The sequence below is a fragment of the Triturus cristatus genome, chromosome 7 (genome assembly GCF_964204655.1).
Source record: "Triturus cristatus chromosome 7, aTriCri1.1, whole genome shotgun sequence".
Taxonomy (NCBI): Eukaryota; Metazoa; Chordata; class Amphibia; order Caudata; family Salamandridae; genus Triturus; species Triturus cristatus.
Window position 1 is genome coordinate 417828028 of NC_140590.1, and position 20226 is coordinate 417848253.

The window sequence follows — 20226 nt, forward strand, 5'->3', positions numbered from 1 at the left end:
ATTCACTATCAGGACATGCCACACACACTAGGGCATGTCCTACCTTTTACATACACTGCACCCTGCCCACAGGGGTACCTTGGGCCTACCTTAAGGGTGGTTAATATGTGCAAAAGGGAAGGTTTAGAGACTGCTTGCCAAACATTTGAAATGGCAGTACTAGACTGCACACAGGCTCTGCAATGGCAGGCCAGAGCTATATTTGACTGCTTCTGTGGGTGGCACAATCAGTGCTGCAGCCCACTAGAAGCATTTGATTTACAGGCCCTGGGCACCCACAGTGCACTGTACTAGGGTCTGACAAGTAAATCAAAAATGCCAATCATGGGATCACTAATCCATAACAACAATTTACAAACGGAGCATTTGCACTTTGGCACTGAACAGCGTGGCAAAGTTCCCAAAGCATCTAGACCAGCAAAAACGGAGTCCAACACAGAGCAAAAATACAGGAGGCAAAAGCAAAAAATGTAGGGGAGACCCACATCAATGGTGCTAGGTGTAAAAATTATTGTCCGTTTTCATCGTGGTTTCTGAAGATGTAATAGAGTCTTTGCTTGTAAAATGACTTTCATACCAAAATACAAACAAGTGTGCGCACACCCATACACACCCACACACTCTCTCTCTCTTTCTCTCTCTGTCTCTCTCCTTCTTACTAACTTGTGCCATAAATATAGTAACTGAACCTTTGATTTACAATTCTACAGAGGAAGCACTCTGCATCCTGATCTGTATCACTGACATGGGGGCAGGTAACTTTGTAGGTGACAGTCCTTTCTAAGGCATACACTAAACATATTGATATGTTTACTAACACATTTTCTCAAAGTGTTTTTGCACAACACGCAGCTACAGCAAAATTTGAATAGAAATGAAGAGAATAAAAAATGGTTAATTTCAAGATAGTGTCCACCTCATCATCCCCTTGAAACCTCTATCCTTTCAAAAAAGCTTATTCTCTCCCCAGTCCTCAACTTGTTCTGTGTGCTTTTTAAGCTGGGTATTTGCTAGGTTTGCTGGGTAATCTCAGATCTGCACTCCTTGGGTCACACTGTCAAAGCTACACTCCCGCATATCACAGAAGATCAAGCAGCATGATATCTTCATTCATCATAAAGGGAGCAGAGCAGATTAGTTTGACAAAGCAGGTGCCCGGCATTATAGAGGGCTGGGAGGCAGCCGAACTGGAGCGGTATCCCCTGGGCGATTTGTGCAAGTGGTGCACTCTACATGACTGCAGTTTATGATTGGTCACAAGGGTGGGTTGTGGCGGGCAGGGGATATGACGTTGGCTGTTTTCGGGCCACCAACCTCTATTTAGTAAAGGGGACACAGTGGTTGGTTATATGCAGGTTCAGCATTGTTGGCTTTAGTGTCTGTGGGGCCCAAGGGAGTTTTGTCCTATGATGGCAGAACAGGTTTTGGTACAGGAGGAGCTTCACTGCTTAAGAGAGACCCAGCGAGAAGATATAATTGCACCAGGTATGACAGCAAGCAGGGTCCGGGACAGACCGTCATGCCTCGTAGCTGATGGCTTGCTGGCACCGGTCCTTGCCTGTTTGCCACCATGCACAAAATGGGGTACAGGGGAGGGTGGAGAAGGTGCCATGGGGTTATGGTTATGCGGGGCCCTCAGCGAGTGCATTCTCGATGTGTTCAGGATGTTGGAAGGGTTGATATTACAAGCTGTGCCGTGTGTAGGTCCTGTGATACCACATGGCCACATAAAAGGAGAGGGCAATGCCAGTAGAGTGACTGTTGGGGAAAGCGTTTTTGCGGAGGCAGACCTGCACCAGGAGGTGACGCACAGCAAGGTATGGTATCCTTTGGTCTTACACTCAGTGTCTGCGGGTTCAGAGGCAAGGGGGCAGACCCAAGCCAGAATGATGAGAGGGCCAGGGCGTAAGTGCACATAGGAAGGCCCAGGGGTAGGGAAAGCCTCTGCCATTGTGGATACCATGTTAGAATGGCATGATGGTGAGGAGGAGTGCCCAATGGCGGACAGGACAGTGAAGGGTTGAGGGCAACATGGAGTGGAACAGGAAGGCTGGTTAAACCTCTAAATGTTTATGGAAGGAAGGGGGAGAAAGAGGTGCACTGTCTAGTATGGGGCATTTTGGGGGTCAGTAATGCATGAGCCTGGTACAGTGGGTGTTACAGCTAGGAAAGGTAGCATTGGGAGGGGGTTTTAACTTGAGTAGGAGGATAGACCCTAGCACGTCGGGCTGGTTTTCAGGTACAGCTACTGGATCCAATGAAGACAAGGACTTGGGAGAACCTTTTGTGGCTCAGAGACCCCTAGGGGAAAAGACGGTATGGTCCACAGCTATTGGCCTTGTGGCATCCCTAGGCAGTGGTGCAGCAGACTAGGAACTTTCTAGTGACGCTTCCTCAGCAACAGATAGGGAAAGGTTTGGTGAGGCCTCCTTGGTAGGAAAAAAGTGATTCCCAGAATGTGAATTGTGGCGTGCTGGCATGATGAATAAGGAAAGACCAGGACCTAGTGGTCTTCAGGGAAGGCGTGTTGACACGGGAGAGCAATTGGACTTGGATTATGACGACGATGAGATTGAGGAAGGGGAGACAGTGGAGCAGGATACAGGGGAAGAGGAGGCCTCAGAGTGGTGCTCGAAGTGACATGAATTGCGCCGAAAGGGCAAGAAAAGGAAAGGGAAAAAAAGGTGGAGATTGGTGTCTTGCAGGAGTGGACTGGTGAGTGCTTGCTGGAGATGAAGACAAGAAAATCGGTGGCCAAGTGGTAAGCAGGGGTTAAGCAGCGAATGGCCGTTGATAGTTTCAAAGGGTGTAGGGTTGGGATGTTTCAATGACAGAATCACAGATGAGTCTGCAGAAAGGGACCTTTGTAATGCACAAGGGTCTATGAGTGAGGTAACAACAGGTCACAGGTTAGAGTTACAGGGATAGTAGAGAGGACAAAGCTAAAGGCCAGGGCAAAGGAAAGCAAGTGATGTTGACAGGCATGAGGAGGTAAGCGAAATGCTGGATAAAGAAGGGGATAAGGGTATGAATGAGAGATGGACAATAAAGATAGCAAGGAGGTGTAGGAAGCAGAAAAAGGTGGAGAAGGGGAGTAGGATGAGAAAGACAGCAAAGTGAAGGTGAATGAGCTTCCGTACATAGGGATCACAAAGCCTATTTAATGGGGTCTACCGAAGAGCACATTTGGCAAGGGGAATACGCCGAGAAGTATTTAAGCTGTGACACAGGGAAGTAAGGGCAAAAGAGGGATCTAAGGAAGAAGAATATGCATTTACTAAAAGGCACAATTGGCAATAACAATAAAAAAATTGGACAGGCGTTTTTTTTATTTATGCGAGTGTCTACTGCGAAAACTAACAGGAGTGATGTATTGCCGTCTCATAATAAATTAATATCATTAGAAAGGCCCAAATTAGCTTTGCGGGTAATGCCTCGGTAAGGAACGGATAAGAGTTTAGAGCAAGGGTCGCACAGGATGCAGAAGGGGATTGGGGGGAACTTGACAAAGACCTATGGCTGCAAGCCAAGGAACCGACCAGACCAGCCCCATCTGTGATTATAGCTAGCTGTTCACAGGTGGCTTACTGACACTTTCAAGCACACCCTTGGTGGGGTGGGATAAGTGGGTAGGGACAGGACAGGTGGGGCATGCTGCACAAACAATATGGGTTTCTGCAATTGGGAGAAGTGTAAGTTTCAGCACAAGTGCTCAAGGTGCACAGGAAGACCCCCACTCACTCAGTGTGCAGGGAACTCAAGTGTGGGACAGGGGATGCAAAGGGCAAAGGCCATGACGTGCGTGTGGAAAAAAGGAAAAATAGGTGAGTAGGTACGCACATGTTAATTCTCATATTTAACACATATAAATTGGGTGCAAAGCACATCTGAAATCAAGAGCAAATGTTATTTTTGTCAGGGTATTTGTGCACACAATATTTATACTGGAAGCAAGTTAGCAAGAGGTTGATAACTTTCACACAAAGTTCATGTTAAATTTACCTCCAGATCCAGTGCATTTGTAGTGTCCTTGTTGTTAATTTTAGCCAAAATGTCCAAGTCTGTTTTTGTTGCTTCCATGTTCTTCTGGAGAATATTCTACAGTGAAACATAAAAGCATAAAACAATCAGCATGGTGTACTGTCGCTTCAAGAAGAGACAAGACGTAGAGCAGGTAAGTGGTGTTTATTAATCAATACACCTCATCCAACTGCAGTGGCGCAGCAACTGCCAGAGTTCAGAATCCTCTCACATGAGAGTCCTCTCAGGATTCTAACAGTGCCCTCATTAGCAAATGAGGTGACACGTCACACTTCTCCATACCATACAAGAAAATGCATAGCAAAACTTTATATAGTAAAATGTATGATAAGAAAATGACAAACAGTAAAAAAAACTATTAAAAAAGAGGCAATGCCTCATGCTACAAAGTCTTTGAGGTAAGCAGCTTTTCTGATAACTCTGACACTCTGCCTGTGTATTGGAGGAACACTTTTATAACAACCATGCAAACCTGGAATACAAGATCCACTTACTGCTGGTAGTGGTCTCGACAGTGAGTGGTCAATGGGATTAGATATTTTACGTGTGATAGTAACTCGGCTCTTGTTCCATATGCGACCATCATGAGTCTTAACAGCATTTTTAAAACATTTGATATCTTGAAGTTCTTTGGTGAACTTGGACCACTCTGCACACCCTTTAGGACAGAGGTCTTCAAACCTTTGTAGGTTGAGCCCCCCCAGCTCGATTTTTTTAGCTGTTGGGCCCCCCCAACACCTGACAGAAATTTCTGGCATCTGGTACATTACATAATCGACCACCACGCGCATATCCTGGGCCATATCCAGCAAATAATGTTCAACACAATTAGAGTGTTTAGTAAAGTGCAGGTTTGTGAGTGGGTGTGCTGAAATGACAGATTATTACACAGCTCAAACCACCGTTTCCTAGATAAAATATGCGCAAATTGTTTTTACTAGGATGCTTTGTTTTACACATGACATTTATTGATAACACCACCAACATAGATGTGACGGGTGTGCCTGTTTTTCGCCACAGACTGTCAATCTGTGGATGGATTTTTGCTACTGCCATCCTCAGGTTTTGCTCCACATCCAGGGGCAGATCTACAAGGCACTTCCGAAGCACAGGGATGCGACATATTTACAAGAATATGTCGCATCTCTGTGCTTCCCCTTGCGCTGGCGCACAAACTGCAGCCATGCACTAGGGTAGGCATCCTTGCACCATGGTGCAAGGATGCCTGTGTCATGGGGAGATTGGTTTTGTGCAGTAAGGGGCACCTTCCTGCACATAAACAATCACTACAGGCATTTCCCTCTTTCAATGCATGCTGTAGAATGCAGCATGCATTGAAAGAGGGAAAAACGAGGAGAAATGAAAACATTTCTCCTCGTTGCGGCTCGCTAAGCCACCTCTATGGTGGCGTAGCATTCAGACGAATTTCCAGATTTACGATTCCTCGTAAATCTGGAGATGTGTCTTGTTCCATGGGTGTTGCGTGGGAACACCCACAGCAATACCCATGGAACAACCCTTCAACACAAAGTGCTGCGTGTGAAGGGGCCGTATTTACAAGGAGAGGAAAAGTCACGCAGGGTGGCTTTTCCCGTCCTTGTAAATATGGAGGAGCCCCCTGCGCCACCAGTACGTCACGAAAAGTGACATACTGGTGGCGCAGGGCGCTTGTAATTCTGCCCCCTAGTCTTTAATACCGCAAGTGCTGAGAACCCAATCTCACATAAATAGGACGAGCTGAAATGCAAGAGAGTTTTGATAGCATTTTCTCTCAAAGATGAATATTCTGCAGACATTTTCAGCCAAGACAGGGACTGTAAGGGAGACAGTGTTGTCAGATTTTTCGAGCACTCCCTAGCTCAGAGCTGGTACACGAGAAACAAATCTTCTCTAGAAATCATTAACAAACGTTTTAGGCAGCATTATAATGGGATAATTGCCCACCAACCTGTTATGAACCCGAAGACAAAGTTGAAAGTCCACAGAGAGGGCGTTCAACGAACACCTAATTGAGAATTCCTAAGTAGTACGATAAATTGCTTGCCTGAATCATTTGGGATTAAGGACACGTCGGGCTTATGTTTTAAAAAAATAGAACTAATAATAAATGAATGATGTCTATTTTACTTCAGAGCAATGTTGTCTGACAAACTTTGTGGTGGCATGGACATGGATTTTGGGTGCCCTGGGCCAAAACTATTTTGGGGGCCCCTGTTCAGTACAGCTTTGAGTCTAAATGGTTTACTTTCAGCTCTGCCTTACCCTCTTTAGCCAGGCTACTAACGGTGCACAGGCACTATTATTGAAATTCTAAAAGTGTTTACATCTAATATTCATAGATAGTGATGTGTGTTTTCACTGTTGTAACAAAGCAGCAGCCCACTAATTTCACAGCGAATAATATCTGTGACATCCTTCAATTTCTCATATGTGAGGACCGCTTGGATCTAAAATAAACTTTTTTATGGTTGTTGCTAGAAACAAAGATTTCTCTGCAAATAGTAATAGACTCCTTACATCAATCACATTAAAAAGAAATAAAACAAAACGGTATTTACAAGAATTTGCCCCCTGGATAGCGGGATTGCAGTGCATGTAAATGTGTCCTTTTGTAGTTTAGGACGAAAATCTTGAGGGGGCACGACATGCCCATACTCGTGTACAGGGGCGCAACTAGACCCGAACTTCGGGTGGGGGCTAACACTCCCAGCCAGGGCTGGCCCAAGCACTTGTTGCACACAGTGCAACAGTCTTTATTGGTGCCCCCTCCCACATTTCCTCCTTCTCCATGAATTCCCTCACTACCACTCATCAAAGATGCACCTCATCTCTCTTCATTTTGTTATAGCGCTACTCATTGTTTACTCACACTCAGTTCTGTGATCTGCATGGTACACATTCTATGAAGCAGGCACATTAACCCTCTGCGCTGTGTGGGTGGCAGGAGTGCTCATGTGAGTGCACGGGGAGCCACGCAACAGTTTGCGAGTAGGGTAAGAGGAGTGACTGCGGGGTGAGCGAGGTGACCATATGAATTTGGGTGCAGATATAAGTGCAGAGTGGGACGAATGAATGTGACGAGTGGTGGGCTTATTTGAGTGAGATTGCGGATTGAGCAGTGAGGGGGACAGGTGAGTGAAGTGTCACTTGAGTGCAGGTTGAGTAGTGTGCTCGTGTGATTGCAGGGTGAGGTACAGGGTGAACAGTGCAAGTGAATTGTGAGTGCAGAGTGATCACTGTGAGTACAGGGTAAGTGGGAGAATGAAGTGAGTGCATGGGGATCAGTGTGAGTGCAGGATGAGCGTGAAAGTGAAGGGCGAGAATGAGGAGCGAGTTGTCTGAATGCAAGGTGCATTCACCGACATTTGAAGTAACTCAGAATGTTATTGACGGCAGCTTATGGTTTCAAAAGTGTTAAACTATTGCTAATATGGCAGTAACCAGGGATCAGAGTGGAGGAAATAAATAATGTGGTGATCCTGCAACAAACTCCCAGTCTTGTGATTAGGGTTGCCAGCTCATTATTTTGATGTCCCAGGCGGTGCAAAAATAAGCAGTCACCTAAAGCTGTATTGTCAGTACTTGTCCATGCATACTTTGAACAGCAAATATAAATAGAAATAACTTTTACTTGTGTTCTAGGGCTGCCTGAATAATCTATGGCTGATAATAAAAAGGAACATGCTTCTTTATTTACAGACAAGCAATTTGCAGTCTGTTTAAAAGAACACATGGCTGGCTGGCATTTTGCATGCCTGCCTGTGTAGTTTTAAAATAAACTTTGTCTCCTTTCTGGGAAGAACTAACCCTCCCAGGAGGCGGTTAATTCATAGAGCTGAAATGCTTCAGCTGCAGTGAGAGGCAGGATGTCTCCACTGCTTAAACTGAAAGCAAACCAACAGACAGGCATTTCAGCTGCAGTGCAAGGCTAGGAGTCTCCTCTACTGTAATATCGAATAAGAAGGTCTGTTCGTTTACCTTCGGTTTTAGTAGAGGAGACATCCTACCGCCTCACTGCAGCTGAAGCATTTCAGCTCTATGAATTAACCCCCTCCTGAGACGGTTAACATAACAAAAGCATGGGCACTTCGTACCCCGTCGATCTCCCCTCCCTCCCCCCTCACCGGAGTTCTCTAAAAAGGCTTTGCGACTCAGGGAACAAAGGTAAAATTAGAGTGAAGTGCGCGCCCCCCCTAGGATGGTGTCGTGCCCCCCAGGGGGGCGCGCCCCACAGATTGAAGAAGTCTGCTTTAGGAGCTTTTATTTTGACAAAATCACCCACATTGACCTCCAAATCTCTCACACACTTATGAAAATCAAATTCTTCTTTTCTTTTGTGCTGAGAAGCTATTTCTTTCTCTCTTCACAAACCAGGAGAATTAGCCGCACAACCTTTTCTCCACTTCATCCATCCAGCACACACAAGAGTAGATGCTGATCTTCCTTTAAATAATTCAAAGGGAATATTCCCGGTAGAACCATGAGGAGAGAATTTATAGCCCATAAGTCTATTGGACAACTCTTTTTTTCCAATCTAATCCATTCGCCCTTGCTAATTGGAAGCCTTCCTTTAAAGTTTTGATAATTCTCTCAATAGCACCATTAGTCTCAGGATAATACAACGCTGAATTTTTGTGATCAATGCCAAATCTCTGCAAAAACGATTCTGTCTCACGAGAACAGAATTGCACACCATTATCTATAAGCAGATACCTGGGAAAGCTCTCTCTCTTAAACACACCTTCCATGAATTTGATAATCACTGAAGAACAAATGTCCTGTACACATGACACCTCAGCCCACCTAGAATACAGATCCATGAGCACAATGACATAAGGTGTGGCATGTTCACCTCTTATTGGACCAAGAATATCCATCGCAACTTCTTCCCAAGGATATTTGGGTAGAGTTCTGCAAACCATGGGTAGTTGATTAGTCTTGAGCCCTTTGTCTGAAACTGTACACTCCACAAGTCTCTAATCAAGCTTTCAACATCATGATCAAGCGCTGGCCACCAAAAATCTCTCCTCAGTCTCCCTTTCGTCTTTACTATGCCCATGTGCCCTTCATGTGCCATACGTAAAATTTTACCTCTCAAATATTCTGGAGGAATTAATCTCGTGCCTCTCAACAGAAACCCTCTGTCAACTGCAATCTCATTTAACACCTTCTCCCAACATCCTGTAAATTCCTTGAACTTAGATTTATCCCTCATACCTGAAGCAACTATATCTCTTATTTTGCACAAAGTGGCATCCTTCCCAAGATCGTCTAACCAATCTTCTTCACAAATGGATCCTTTGGTCACTTCACTTACAGTCACACCCTCTTCTTGATCAAAATCACATCCAAATCAACCAGCCTGGATAAACAATCAGCTGAAAAATTGCTTGCACCAGGTACATACTGGACGGTGAAAGAAAAATCTTGTAATCCCACTACCCATCTATGAATGCATGACTAAATAGAATCAAGACCCTTTTTTGCAAATATCTCCACTAAGGGTTTGTGATCAGTTTGCACATCAAATTTGATACCCCAGAGAAATTATTTAAACCTCATTATGGACCAAAACACAGCCAATGACTCACGTTCAATTACAGAATAATTGCATTCTGCATCCCTGAGCGTTCTTGATATACAAGCAATAAGATTTTCTTTTCCATCCCTAGTCTGAATTAGTAAGGCACCTAAACCTTTACCACTTGCATCACACACAATCTTAGTGTCAGATGAAGCTTCAAAAGATTGCAGAGAGGGAGCGTTGCCTGTTCTTGTTTTCATTCTTACTTTGTAATTACTAGGCTATGTCATGCCATGCATACAATATTATGTTAATTATGTTTAGAGAGCGCTTTCTCACCTGAAGGTCTCAACGGTCTTATCTCAGCAAATAGTTTATCAGTAGTCTTTTGAACCACAGTGATCTCGTATTTGAAGAATTTTGAGTGGAATGTTATTTCATTTTTAAGCAGGAAAATCAAGGCTAATAGATGATATAAATGAGAAATCTGGTTTTTACCTCTCCTGTATGCCCTTCGATAAATTAGGTGGCAACAATCATAGGCTGCCTTATAATTTATTTTATTTTGCATTTTTTTTGTTACCCTAGGCTCTACTTAGCACAAGCTATCATTATGCATGAAACAGAAAATTAGTATACATGGTAATTATACATACATACTATGATAATTTGGGACCTGATTACGAGTAAAGGTGCTATTTATGGCACCTGGTAAATCGTCATTGGTGCCAATACAAATACAAGCCGGCTTGGATTTGCATTCAGTGTAGAATGCCAAACAGATTCATGCTGAGGATTCTTGTTTTCCGCCCTGCAAAAGACTGAATCATTCATCTTTGCCCCCATCTGGAATTTTGAAAGGAGTTGTAAGCCATACCTCATTTATCGATTTGTTACCATTTGATAGAGATTGGATGTCACGTTGGAAAGGAGGAGTACTTTAAGTCTTATTGATTATGACTTGGCTGTCTCCGCGTGTTTGTTCTTGTCCTGAGGAAGACCCTACATGATGCCTTTTCATTATCACAGCCACCAAGGTCGAAACGTCGACGTATAATTTGCTTATGTCCTAAATTACTGTAACCTTTAATTTCACAGCAGGTTATTTTTTTAACTCTTAACTTGGACGGAGATTTTTCAGATTTATTTTATATATGTATTGATGTAATGTTCGTCTGCCTTTCATTGACCCAATAGTGTATTGCACTATATGTCACATCAGTCACTGATAACGTTTGTTGTGTGTTCGTGTTATGTACGACATCCTTACTTACTAAATTAAATATACATATGATGATTTGAAGTATTTTTGTGGTGTGTCCAGATCTGTATTTTGACTGAATAAGAAGTGATGTTTGTCATTTAATTGTCAGGATGTCGAATCAATCTTTCTTCACCCAACAGAACACATTGTAGACTATATCAACAATACCCAAGTCCTGAGGGACATAGGGTAACTCCTTTGACTCTAATCAGTGTGTGAGAAGTTGGCCTGGCATATGCTGGTCACTAGTTATAGTGGCCACCTTGCACCAGTCCAATTCGACTCTTATGGTAGATAGGTTTAAGACAACCTCTTAAAGAAAGCTATCCTAGTGGTAGCTGTGGAGAGCAGCCTTCAGGCTAAGTCTCAGAGGAATGTAAATCAGCTTGTTTTACCTTATAATCTCTTGAATTACCAAATGAAAGGACACCACACAGGTATATATATCAAATATATATGTATTTATTTCTAGACACACTCTACTAATCTCTTTATGAGATTAGAAGCCAGGAACACATTCAAATATCAATGTTTCACAATAAGTTAAGCACAAATATGTCTGGGGCCCTAGGGGCGTACCAGACCATATACAAAAAAAGAGGGTTAGGAAAGTCGACTTGCAAAATGACAAGGCCTAGGGCCTGTAGAATCACTGGGACTTCACTACTGCAGTGAAAGCAGGTAAGTAACAGACCCACGGGAGACGCATGCAGTGTGTGAACACAGCCGCGGGTTCCCTATTGATTATAATGTAGCAAGTCGCGGTTTGGTTTTTAAATTTTTAGGGTACTTTGAGGAAGTCTACAAGCAAGCCACTTACAAGGTAAGTAATTTGAGGGCCAACACACACTAGGGCACCGGAGTGCACGAGTTACCTCACCCAGGGAAGCCGGGTGCATAGGTGTCTTTTGGTGTCGGGTCGCGTCGCTGTTTTCTATGGAGACCAAAGAAGACTTGCTGCTTTCGGCGACTGAAGAAGTGTCCGGTGGAATCCAAGGGTGGATTCGAGAGGCAGATGACCTGAAAATTGAAGGGACAGTGTTCACAGTCACTTGCCAGTGACCCGGGGCCAGGAAGATGGATGCCCACGGATGTCGGGTGATTTCAGGTGATCAAGGGTATTTTGACTCTTCGCTCACGAGGTCCAGGAAGGATCGACGATGACCAGCAGCTTGATTCGGAGTGTACCACAATGTCTGCAGCTGACTGCGGTGTCGGCAACCGGATTGGAGCCAACACGCCTTGGCAACAGCAAGTCTTGTGTAGAGTGAAGAAAGTCGATGGTGCAGACCAGCAAGGTCTGAGGGACTCACCCAGCAAAGGTGAGTGGGGGCAGGCCTGGAGCAACTAGGGGAGCCCTTTGAGTAGAAAAGAAAGTCTTCGGGGGACCCACAAGCCAACGGGCAAGGGATCGCGAAGACGCCTCTTGAGGAAATGCTTCACAGGAGCCCACGGTCATTCGGGATGGGGTAGGCCTCTGATTTTTGCTGCAAAACCTGCTGGAGGCTTGGGCCACAAGTGGTCCAAAGCAAAAGTTCGTAGAACGTCGTGAAATGGTTGCAATTGACAATAGTGCATGGTACCCGGGTATTGCTGTTCCTCATCACTCATGGGGTCCACTCGCCTCAGCTCTGCTGGGGACTCACAATGGCCATCGAAAAGTCAGGAAATCTACTTTTGGAGCTGCAGGGACTTCGGACTCTGGCAGGAGCCGGAAAAATTGCGACCACTGATTAGAGTTTCTGGTGCCTGCCAAGCAGGGGAGTCACTCCTTGACTCCAAGGGAGATTCTTCTGTCTTCCAAAGGTAGTGGAACATCGAAGGGCCAGGATTCTTCTTTGTAGAGCGTCATTCAGGGTTATCTGTTTTGCAATGGCAAGGTTTGCTATCTTATACTGAAGATAGGGGAGGGACTAGCTCTAGGACCACTCGTCTGGGAGGGTCAGGGTAGGGGGTGGTTACACCCACTTCCCTTTGTCCAGTTTTGCGCCAGAGCAGAGACAGGTAGCCCCTGAACCGGTTTGAGCTGGCATATGCAAAGAGGAGCCTACTGTTCCCCCAGTGCAGGACTTCAAATCACTCTCGAAGTGCACCCACCCAGCCCCAATACACTAAATCCTGTCTGGAAGGGAGTGACACCTCCCTGTGACAGGATGCCTATTGTTGGGCCTCCTCCACTGCGAGTTTCAGTCAGCAGCAGGAGGGCAGCCCAGTGTCTGTGCTGGTGGCATCCATTTTGTGATGCCAGGGCTCTTTCAGATTTCTACTGTGTTATCACAGTAGACACATGTCGTCCCCTCTAGACGGGTGGGATCATGCTCCCACATCATGGACTGATGTGGGGGTATGATTCCAAGTTGTTTGACACCAAACACGACATGTTTTGATGCAGTCATTCCAAAGTTAGCATTATAATGCACTTAAGAGTATATGGTTTAACCGCATCCACAAACAGCCACAGAGAATAGACTCTGCCAGCTGCAGAGGGGCCCTGCTCATGCAGAGGCATCCCCTCACATTGTAACCCAAGCACCCTGCCCTCAGGATTGATAGGACCTGCCATAGGGGTGGCTGATAGGTTTATATGTGTGTGTATGGTGAGATATAGAAACCTATACCTCAGTGAGGAGTGCTAACACTACCTCACCCAGGCTGCAGTAGCAGGCCTGTGGTGTCAGATTGAGTCTGCTTCCCAGGGGTGGCATAATACATGCTGCAACCCCTAGTAGGCCTGTGAAGTGCCTATGCCCTAGGCACCTAAGGTATCATATACTAGGGGCTCATAAGGTACCACAGTATCCAATCACTAGTGCATCTAATATGCACACCAAGTCGTTTAGAGAGAACAGAGAGACTGGGGCCCTGATTACCAGGGGCCCAGCCTGACTATAGCCAGAAACCAGTGTATACATCAGAAAAAAGTGGGGGCAACATAAGTGCAGATCCTACTCTCCTACACAGTGTCAGTGAGGGATTATCAGATCACTTCACTACATGGCACCATGTTGCCAATACTGGTCTTACAAAACAATACATTCTATGACTTGTATTTCTCATTTGTGTTAATAAACTAAAGAACCTGATATAAGTGAGATTTATAAAAGAAAGGAATGGAATCAGGATATCCCACTTACATTAATTACCCTGGCCATGGTAGTGAGATAGCATGCAATGGCAACTGCCACATAACTCTTCTTTGAATCCCTGATGTAGCACATAATATACAGTATGTTCACAACAGTACATACATTAACAGAAGCGGGGTCTGGTCGCTCAGTGGATTAATGCATCCACTGCAAGGGCCTGTGTTGGACCTCATGGTCACTGGTTCAAATTGCGGCGGGTCCACTCAAACTTTCATCCATCTGAGGTCGATAAAATGAGTACTATTGAGTTGGGTAACAATAAACAAATGTTATTCAGCGCCAAGAGACCTCGTTGGGGTGAACGTGCACTTTACAAATACACATGTTATGGGATATATTTGGTTCAACTAAATCATATTTAAGAAGGTTTTCTGAAATAATTGTGTCCAAAATAAGGAAAGTCAAATGTTTTTATGTCATTAGAACTACTTGGTCTTCCATAACAGATAAGGTGTGGACTGCATGTTGTGCACAAACTCGGATAGTCTTGCCAAAAGCGTATTGGTGGGTGGAGACAGCATTGTGAGAGGACAGGCACAGCCCTAGTCAGGTGTCAGTGACAACTCCTCCCACCTCTCTAGCTCAGGAAGTTCCTTCAGCCTAGTGATGAGCAATCGGGATATGCAGGGCACACCTCAGCTCCCTTTGTGTGACTGTCTAGAATGAATGCATAAATACCCCACTGTCAGTCTAAACCAGATGCGGATTCCATAGGCAGGCAGGCAGAGGCACAGGATGGTAAAGCAAGAAAATGCCCACTTTCTATAAGTAGTCACAATTAGGAGTGTAATGACACCCCTTGTTCCGGACGCACAGCTTAAATAAGTACAAACGATTCCGCAAAGTTATCCATATTCAATTGCGTTTTTATTCTTTATGTTCCACAGTCGCTTTTTTTCTTCTTTTACTCACATTTCACGTGAGAGACACAATATATCTTTACATCTAATGCAGCAGACATGCCTATCCAAGCCTTTTTTCTGAAGCAAGATCAATATATTTATCATCCTCTGTATTCAATCTCATTCCCAATGCATTTCGGACTTGTGTTTTAGTCCTTCGTCAGGGGTTCACTACAATTTAAACAACACCAACATTAGATTGTATGTTCAACGATTAAAGCATTCAATGCAATCAACAGTCCATCTTGCAGTTCATACCTAGTTTAAACGGTATCGCCATAGTCGACGTTTTCCCTCTAACAGCGTAACTATACGTTACAAACAAAGTGCCCAAACAAGCTTCTACCCAACTCTATAACCCTTCCCTGATTTATCCTCACCTCTATACCCTCACCCGTTTAATAAAACTTCGTGTCTTTCATTTTTTACGTCATTTAACCCCCCTTCCTGTTTATAAGCCTTCCCAAACACTTCCCTCAGCTGCACTTTTAAAACACGCTTGCAAGAGCATTCCAATTATTTCAACCTTGCATATTCCACCTTAAATTTAAACTCTATAAACTTGTGCAAACATTATGCAGTGCTAACCCGTCCCCGTAGATCAAAAAATCGTTAACAATACTCCATACCTTCAGCCTATATCGGGATAAACTCCTCCACACTCAGTTCCTTCTCTGTATGAAATGGTGCTCTACTTCCTCTAACCTCTTCCCTTTCAACTCTCAAAACGAAAATCCCACCCCTTCCATTCTACCAATCACGTAACGTTGAATGCTTTAATCGTTGAACATACAATCTAATGTTGGTGTTGTTTAAATTGTAGTGAACCCCTGACGAAGGACTAAAACAAAAGTCCGAAATGCATTGGGAATGATATTGAATACAGAGGATGATAAACATATTGATCTTGCTTCAGAAAAAAGGCATGGATAGGCATGTCTGCTGCATTAGATGTAAAGATATATTGTGTCTCTCACGTGACCTAATGAAATGTGAGTAAAAGAAGAAAAAAACGACTGTGGAACATAAAGAATAAAAACGCAATTGAATATGGATAACTTTGCGGAATCGTTTGTACTGATTCAAGCTGTGCGTCCGGAACAAGGGGTGTCAGGACACTACTAATTGTGACTAATTAATCTACACGTGGTGGTTGGGCAGACCATGAGACGGGCTGCACGCAAACATGCTTAAATGGATGAACTTTAGCAAAGTTTTCAGAAGAAGGTCTGCACTTGGACAACCCTATTTTCGTAATGCAACACTTTCTATAAGTGGCATTTTTAACAACAGAATTTAAAAACCACTTTCACAGACATGTGTGTTTTTAAATCCAGAGTTCAGGGAACCCAAACTCCAAATGTAAATCTTTTCCCAATTGAAAGTTACACTTGTTAAAAGGCAGCTCCAATGATACCCTATAGGAGAGTTAGTCTTTGCAACAGTGAAAAACGAAATGAGCAGTATTTCACTATCAGAACACGTCAAACACACCAATACATGTCCTACCTTTCACGTATATTGCACTCTGCCCAGGGGGCTACCTTGGGCCTACCTTAGGGGTGCCTTACATGTAGAACAAGGGAAGGTTTAGGCCTGGCAAATGGGTGAACTTGCCAGGGTGACATGACAGTTCAAAACTGCACACACAAATACTGCAGTGGCAGGCCTGAGACATGGTTGCAGGGCTGCTCACGTAGGTGGCACGATCAGTGTTGCAGGCCCACTAGTAGCATTTGATATACAGGTCCAGGGCACATTACTAGGGACTTACCAGTAAATCAAATATGTCAGTCATGGATAATCCAATCGCCATTACAATATACACAGAGAGCATATGCACTTTAGCACTGATTAGCAGTGGTAAAGCGCCCAGAGTCCTGAAGCCAACAAAAGCAGGTTAGAAAAAATAGGAGGAAGAAGGCAAAAAGCTTGGGGGATAACCCTGCTAAAAGGGCCAAGTCCAACATAAACCAAATATCCATCTGGGGTAATTTAGGTGTGCCCCTATAAAGTAGTCTTTATGAGCTATCATCATGTGAGCAATGCTATTGGTTCAGTACTCATCTTTGTCCATTATTTGTATAAAATGTTCTTCAGGAAGATTCTCCAAACGAAATTGTAAAGTGCTATTTAAGTTCTTTCATACTGAGTAATGTCACCATTGGTTCTGCTGTCACAACTGTGCCAGGGAGGCATATTCAGAGATGTGGGGAGTGGCAGGGATTAGATAGCGGATGGGGTGGCCCAGAGATTTTTGTGGTTGACTGGTAGAGGAGAATTCTGCATGTTTTGCATCATAGCCAGTGGCAAGCTACTGTGCTACACCAGTGAAATCTAGCTTCAATAATAGAACAGAGCAAACAAAACAATGGAAAAAACTATGCATGGAGCTGTATATGAAGCTTAGAAAGACAGAACATAAGCATTTGCAAGAGGAAATCAGCCTGCAATTAAAGATGTCCATGTACCCATGCCAGTTTTTTCAATTACTAGAAGATAGATAATATAGCAGTAGGAACCAGTAAGAACATAGCACTGTGGTAAACTGCCAAATACCTGAGATGAATTAATAAATGATTGCACATAAGAAATAAACTCATTTCAAGAGACATTTACATCAATAAGAATGCTCACAGGTGATTTCAAAGACATATGTCACCGTTTGTGATGCTTAACCTTTGATATGTCACCAAAAAGCTTGTGTGCAACCAGTAAAGTTTTCCAGATAAGATTTTGGTAATTTGAAGAACCCAAGGCCCTCAGGCAAAGTTTTTCTGTCCTCTACGTGTCCTATTTAACGCAAGAGGATGCTATCTTTAAATGAACCATAAACATACCTTGTACATTGTACCAGCTTTTTGTATGGAAACTGCAGTGTGAGACTTATGTTCCTCGCTCATGTGGCATGACTCACAAATAGCCTGCATGTCTTCTTGGCAGAACAGCTTTAGTTCTTCGTTGTGCTTGTTGCAGTGGTTGACTGCATCATTCCTCTTCCTTTTCAAGCTGCTCTCTTTGACTATGTCTGCAATATTGCTCAGCTGTCGGTTCGGAAGTAACTGTATTTCTGGGAATATCTTCCGGCACTGAGGGCAGGGGTACTCTCCTTGTAAGACGTCCCAGCAAGCAGTGATGCAAGCCTTGCAGAAGTTGTGTCCACATTCTGTAATCACTGGTTCTGTGAAAAACTGTAGGCAAATCAAACAAGTTGCTTCAGTTTTGAGAAGCTGGTACTCATCCGGTGCATTCATGACTTCATCTAAGGGAAGAAGAGAGATATTGATTTACTATTCTAGCTACCTCATGCTGCACATTTCATGACAAGCTATTGATAGCTTTATATTGGTAACTATCTGGGCCCTGTTATACGGCCTCTGTTGACTCCACCTCTGCCAACATCGCATTCAAACTTTGTTGCACCCACTTGCTGTACTCAGTGAGATCTCTCCTCCTCTAACAGCCAAAATAAGTTTCTTTTTTTAATTAACCATCAACGAAACCAGGAAATCAGACATTCAGACTAACCTTCCTCATGCCACACACCAATACTGTCAAATACCTTCCTGGTGAACTCCTCTCTTTTCAAGACAATCTACTTCAATCAACCAATCAATCAATCAGCATTTGTAAAGTGCAACACCGTCACCCCTAGGGGTTTCTGGGCACTGTGTCTCTGTTGAATTGCCAGGTCTTGAGCTGCTTTCTGAAGTCTGCCAGCAAGGGGGCTGTATGGAGCTGTAGGGAAAGGTCCTTCTAGGTCTTGGCAGTGATGTAGGAGAAGGAGCGACCATCGCTGCAACGGATGCGGGGGGGGGGTGCGAGAGAGAGAGTGAGGAGAAGCACAGGTGTCTAGAAGGTGGTTGGAAGTTCAGTCAATGGTTGATGTAGGCCGGTTCTAGGTCATGGAGGGATTCATAGGCGTGCCTGAGTTTCTTAAACTGCCATCTCTTCTGGATGGGGAGCCAGTGGAGCTCTCTCAGATGGGGGTGATGTGGGGTCATTTGGGGAAGTCCAGGATGAGTCTGGCTGCAGCATTCTGTATGGTCTGGAGTCTTCTGAGGAGATGCCAATGTAGAAGGCATTGCAATAGTCGAGGCGGTTGGTGACGAGGGCCTTGCTGACGGTCTTTCTGGCGTTGGTTGGGATACATTTGAAGATTCTGCAGAGCATGCAAAGTGTGTGGAAGCAGAAGGCAATGACTGCGTTGGCTTGTTGCTTCATGGTCAGTTGGCTGTCGAGGATGTTACTAAGGTTGTCTGCATGGTCAGTCGGCGTAGGTGTAAGTCCGAGTTCTGCAGGCCACCAGCTGTTGTCCCATGTGGAGGTGTTCTTCCCGAAGATCAGTACTTCAGTTTTGTCGGAGTTGAGTTGGAGGCAGTTGTCTCTCATCCATTTGGCTACGTTGGTCATGGCGTTGCAGAAGTTGATTTTGGCATTGGAGTTGTCCTCAGTGAACGGGAGGATCAGTTGAGTGTTGTCTGCGTCGGTGATTATGATGAGTCCAAGGAATTGGACAACATCAGCGAGGGGGGTCATGTAGATGTTGAACAAGGTGGGCTTGAGGGATGATCCTTGTGGTACACCGCATATGACATCTTTGGGTGAGGCAGTGAAGGATGGCAGTCAGATGCTCTGTGTGCATCCTGTAAGGAAGGAGGCGATCCACTTGAGGACATCTTGCTGTGTGCCTATGTTGTAGAGTCTGCTGATGAGGGTGTTGTGGAAGACTGTGTTGAACACCGTGAAGAGGCCGAGGAGGATCAGAGCCATGGTTTGTCCACAGTCAGAGTGGTCTGATGTCGTCTGTGGCGGCAATCAGCGCAGTCTCAGTGCTGTGGTTGGCATGAAATCCTGATTGTGGGGAGTCCAGTAGGGGGTCTTCAGTGAGCTGCTGTTAGACGGCTTGCTCAGGCACTTTGGCTGTGTAGCAGAGCAGGGAGATTAGACGATAATTTTTTAGATCACTGGGGTCGTCGTGGCTTTCTTTAGGAGGGGTCTGACGTCTGCGTCTGGTAAGGTTCCTGTGGAGATGTAGGTGTTGAGGATGCTGGTGAGTTGTGTCCTGATACGGTTAATTACAAAGTTGTAGAGGTGGTGGGGGAAGGGGAGAGGGGGAGGGAAGCGCCCCTGAGTGGATGGAAGACATGATGAAGACATGATGGCTAAGATGGTCAGGGCTGTGAGCGTAGAACAGGTGGTAATGGTTTGGCTGATGTTCGCTGGTTGGTTGAGGTCTTAGGGGTTTAGGATGGCGGGTTGAAGGTTGAAATTGTTCTAGATGTTGGTGATCTTGCTGTGGAAGCAGTCTGAGAAGCTGTCACAGAGTTCTTAGGAATGCTGGATGAC

General features: G+C 44.6%; 1 protein-coding gene across 1 annotated transcript in view; it reads right to left on the reverse strand.

Annotated features, from left to right (window-relative positions):
* LOC146809835 (E3 ubiquitin-protein ligase TRIM11-like) overlaps positions 1-20226 on the reverse strand; it is a 221101-nt gene that overhangs the window by 171079 nt on the left and 29796 nt on the right. Inside the window, exons 2-3 of the mRNA XM_085614913.1 lie at positions 17718-18139; positions 4003-4098 (exon numbers count right to left, since the gene is read on the reverse strand). Coding sequence (XP_085471039.1) covers positions 4003-4098; positions 17718-18131 — 510 coding nt within the window. The 5' untranslated portion in view covers positions 18132-18139. The remainder of the gene's footprint in view (positions 1-4002; positions 4099-17717; positions 18140-20226) is intronic.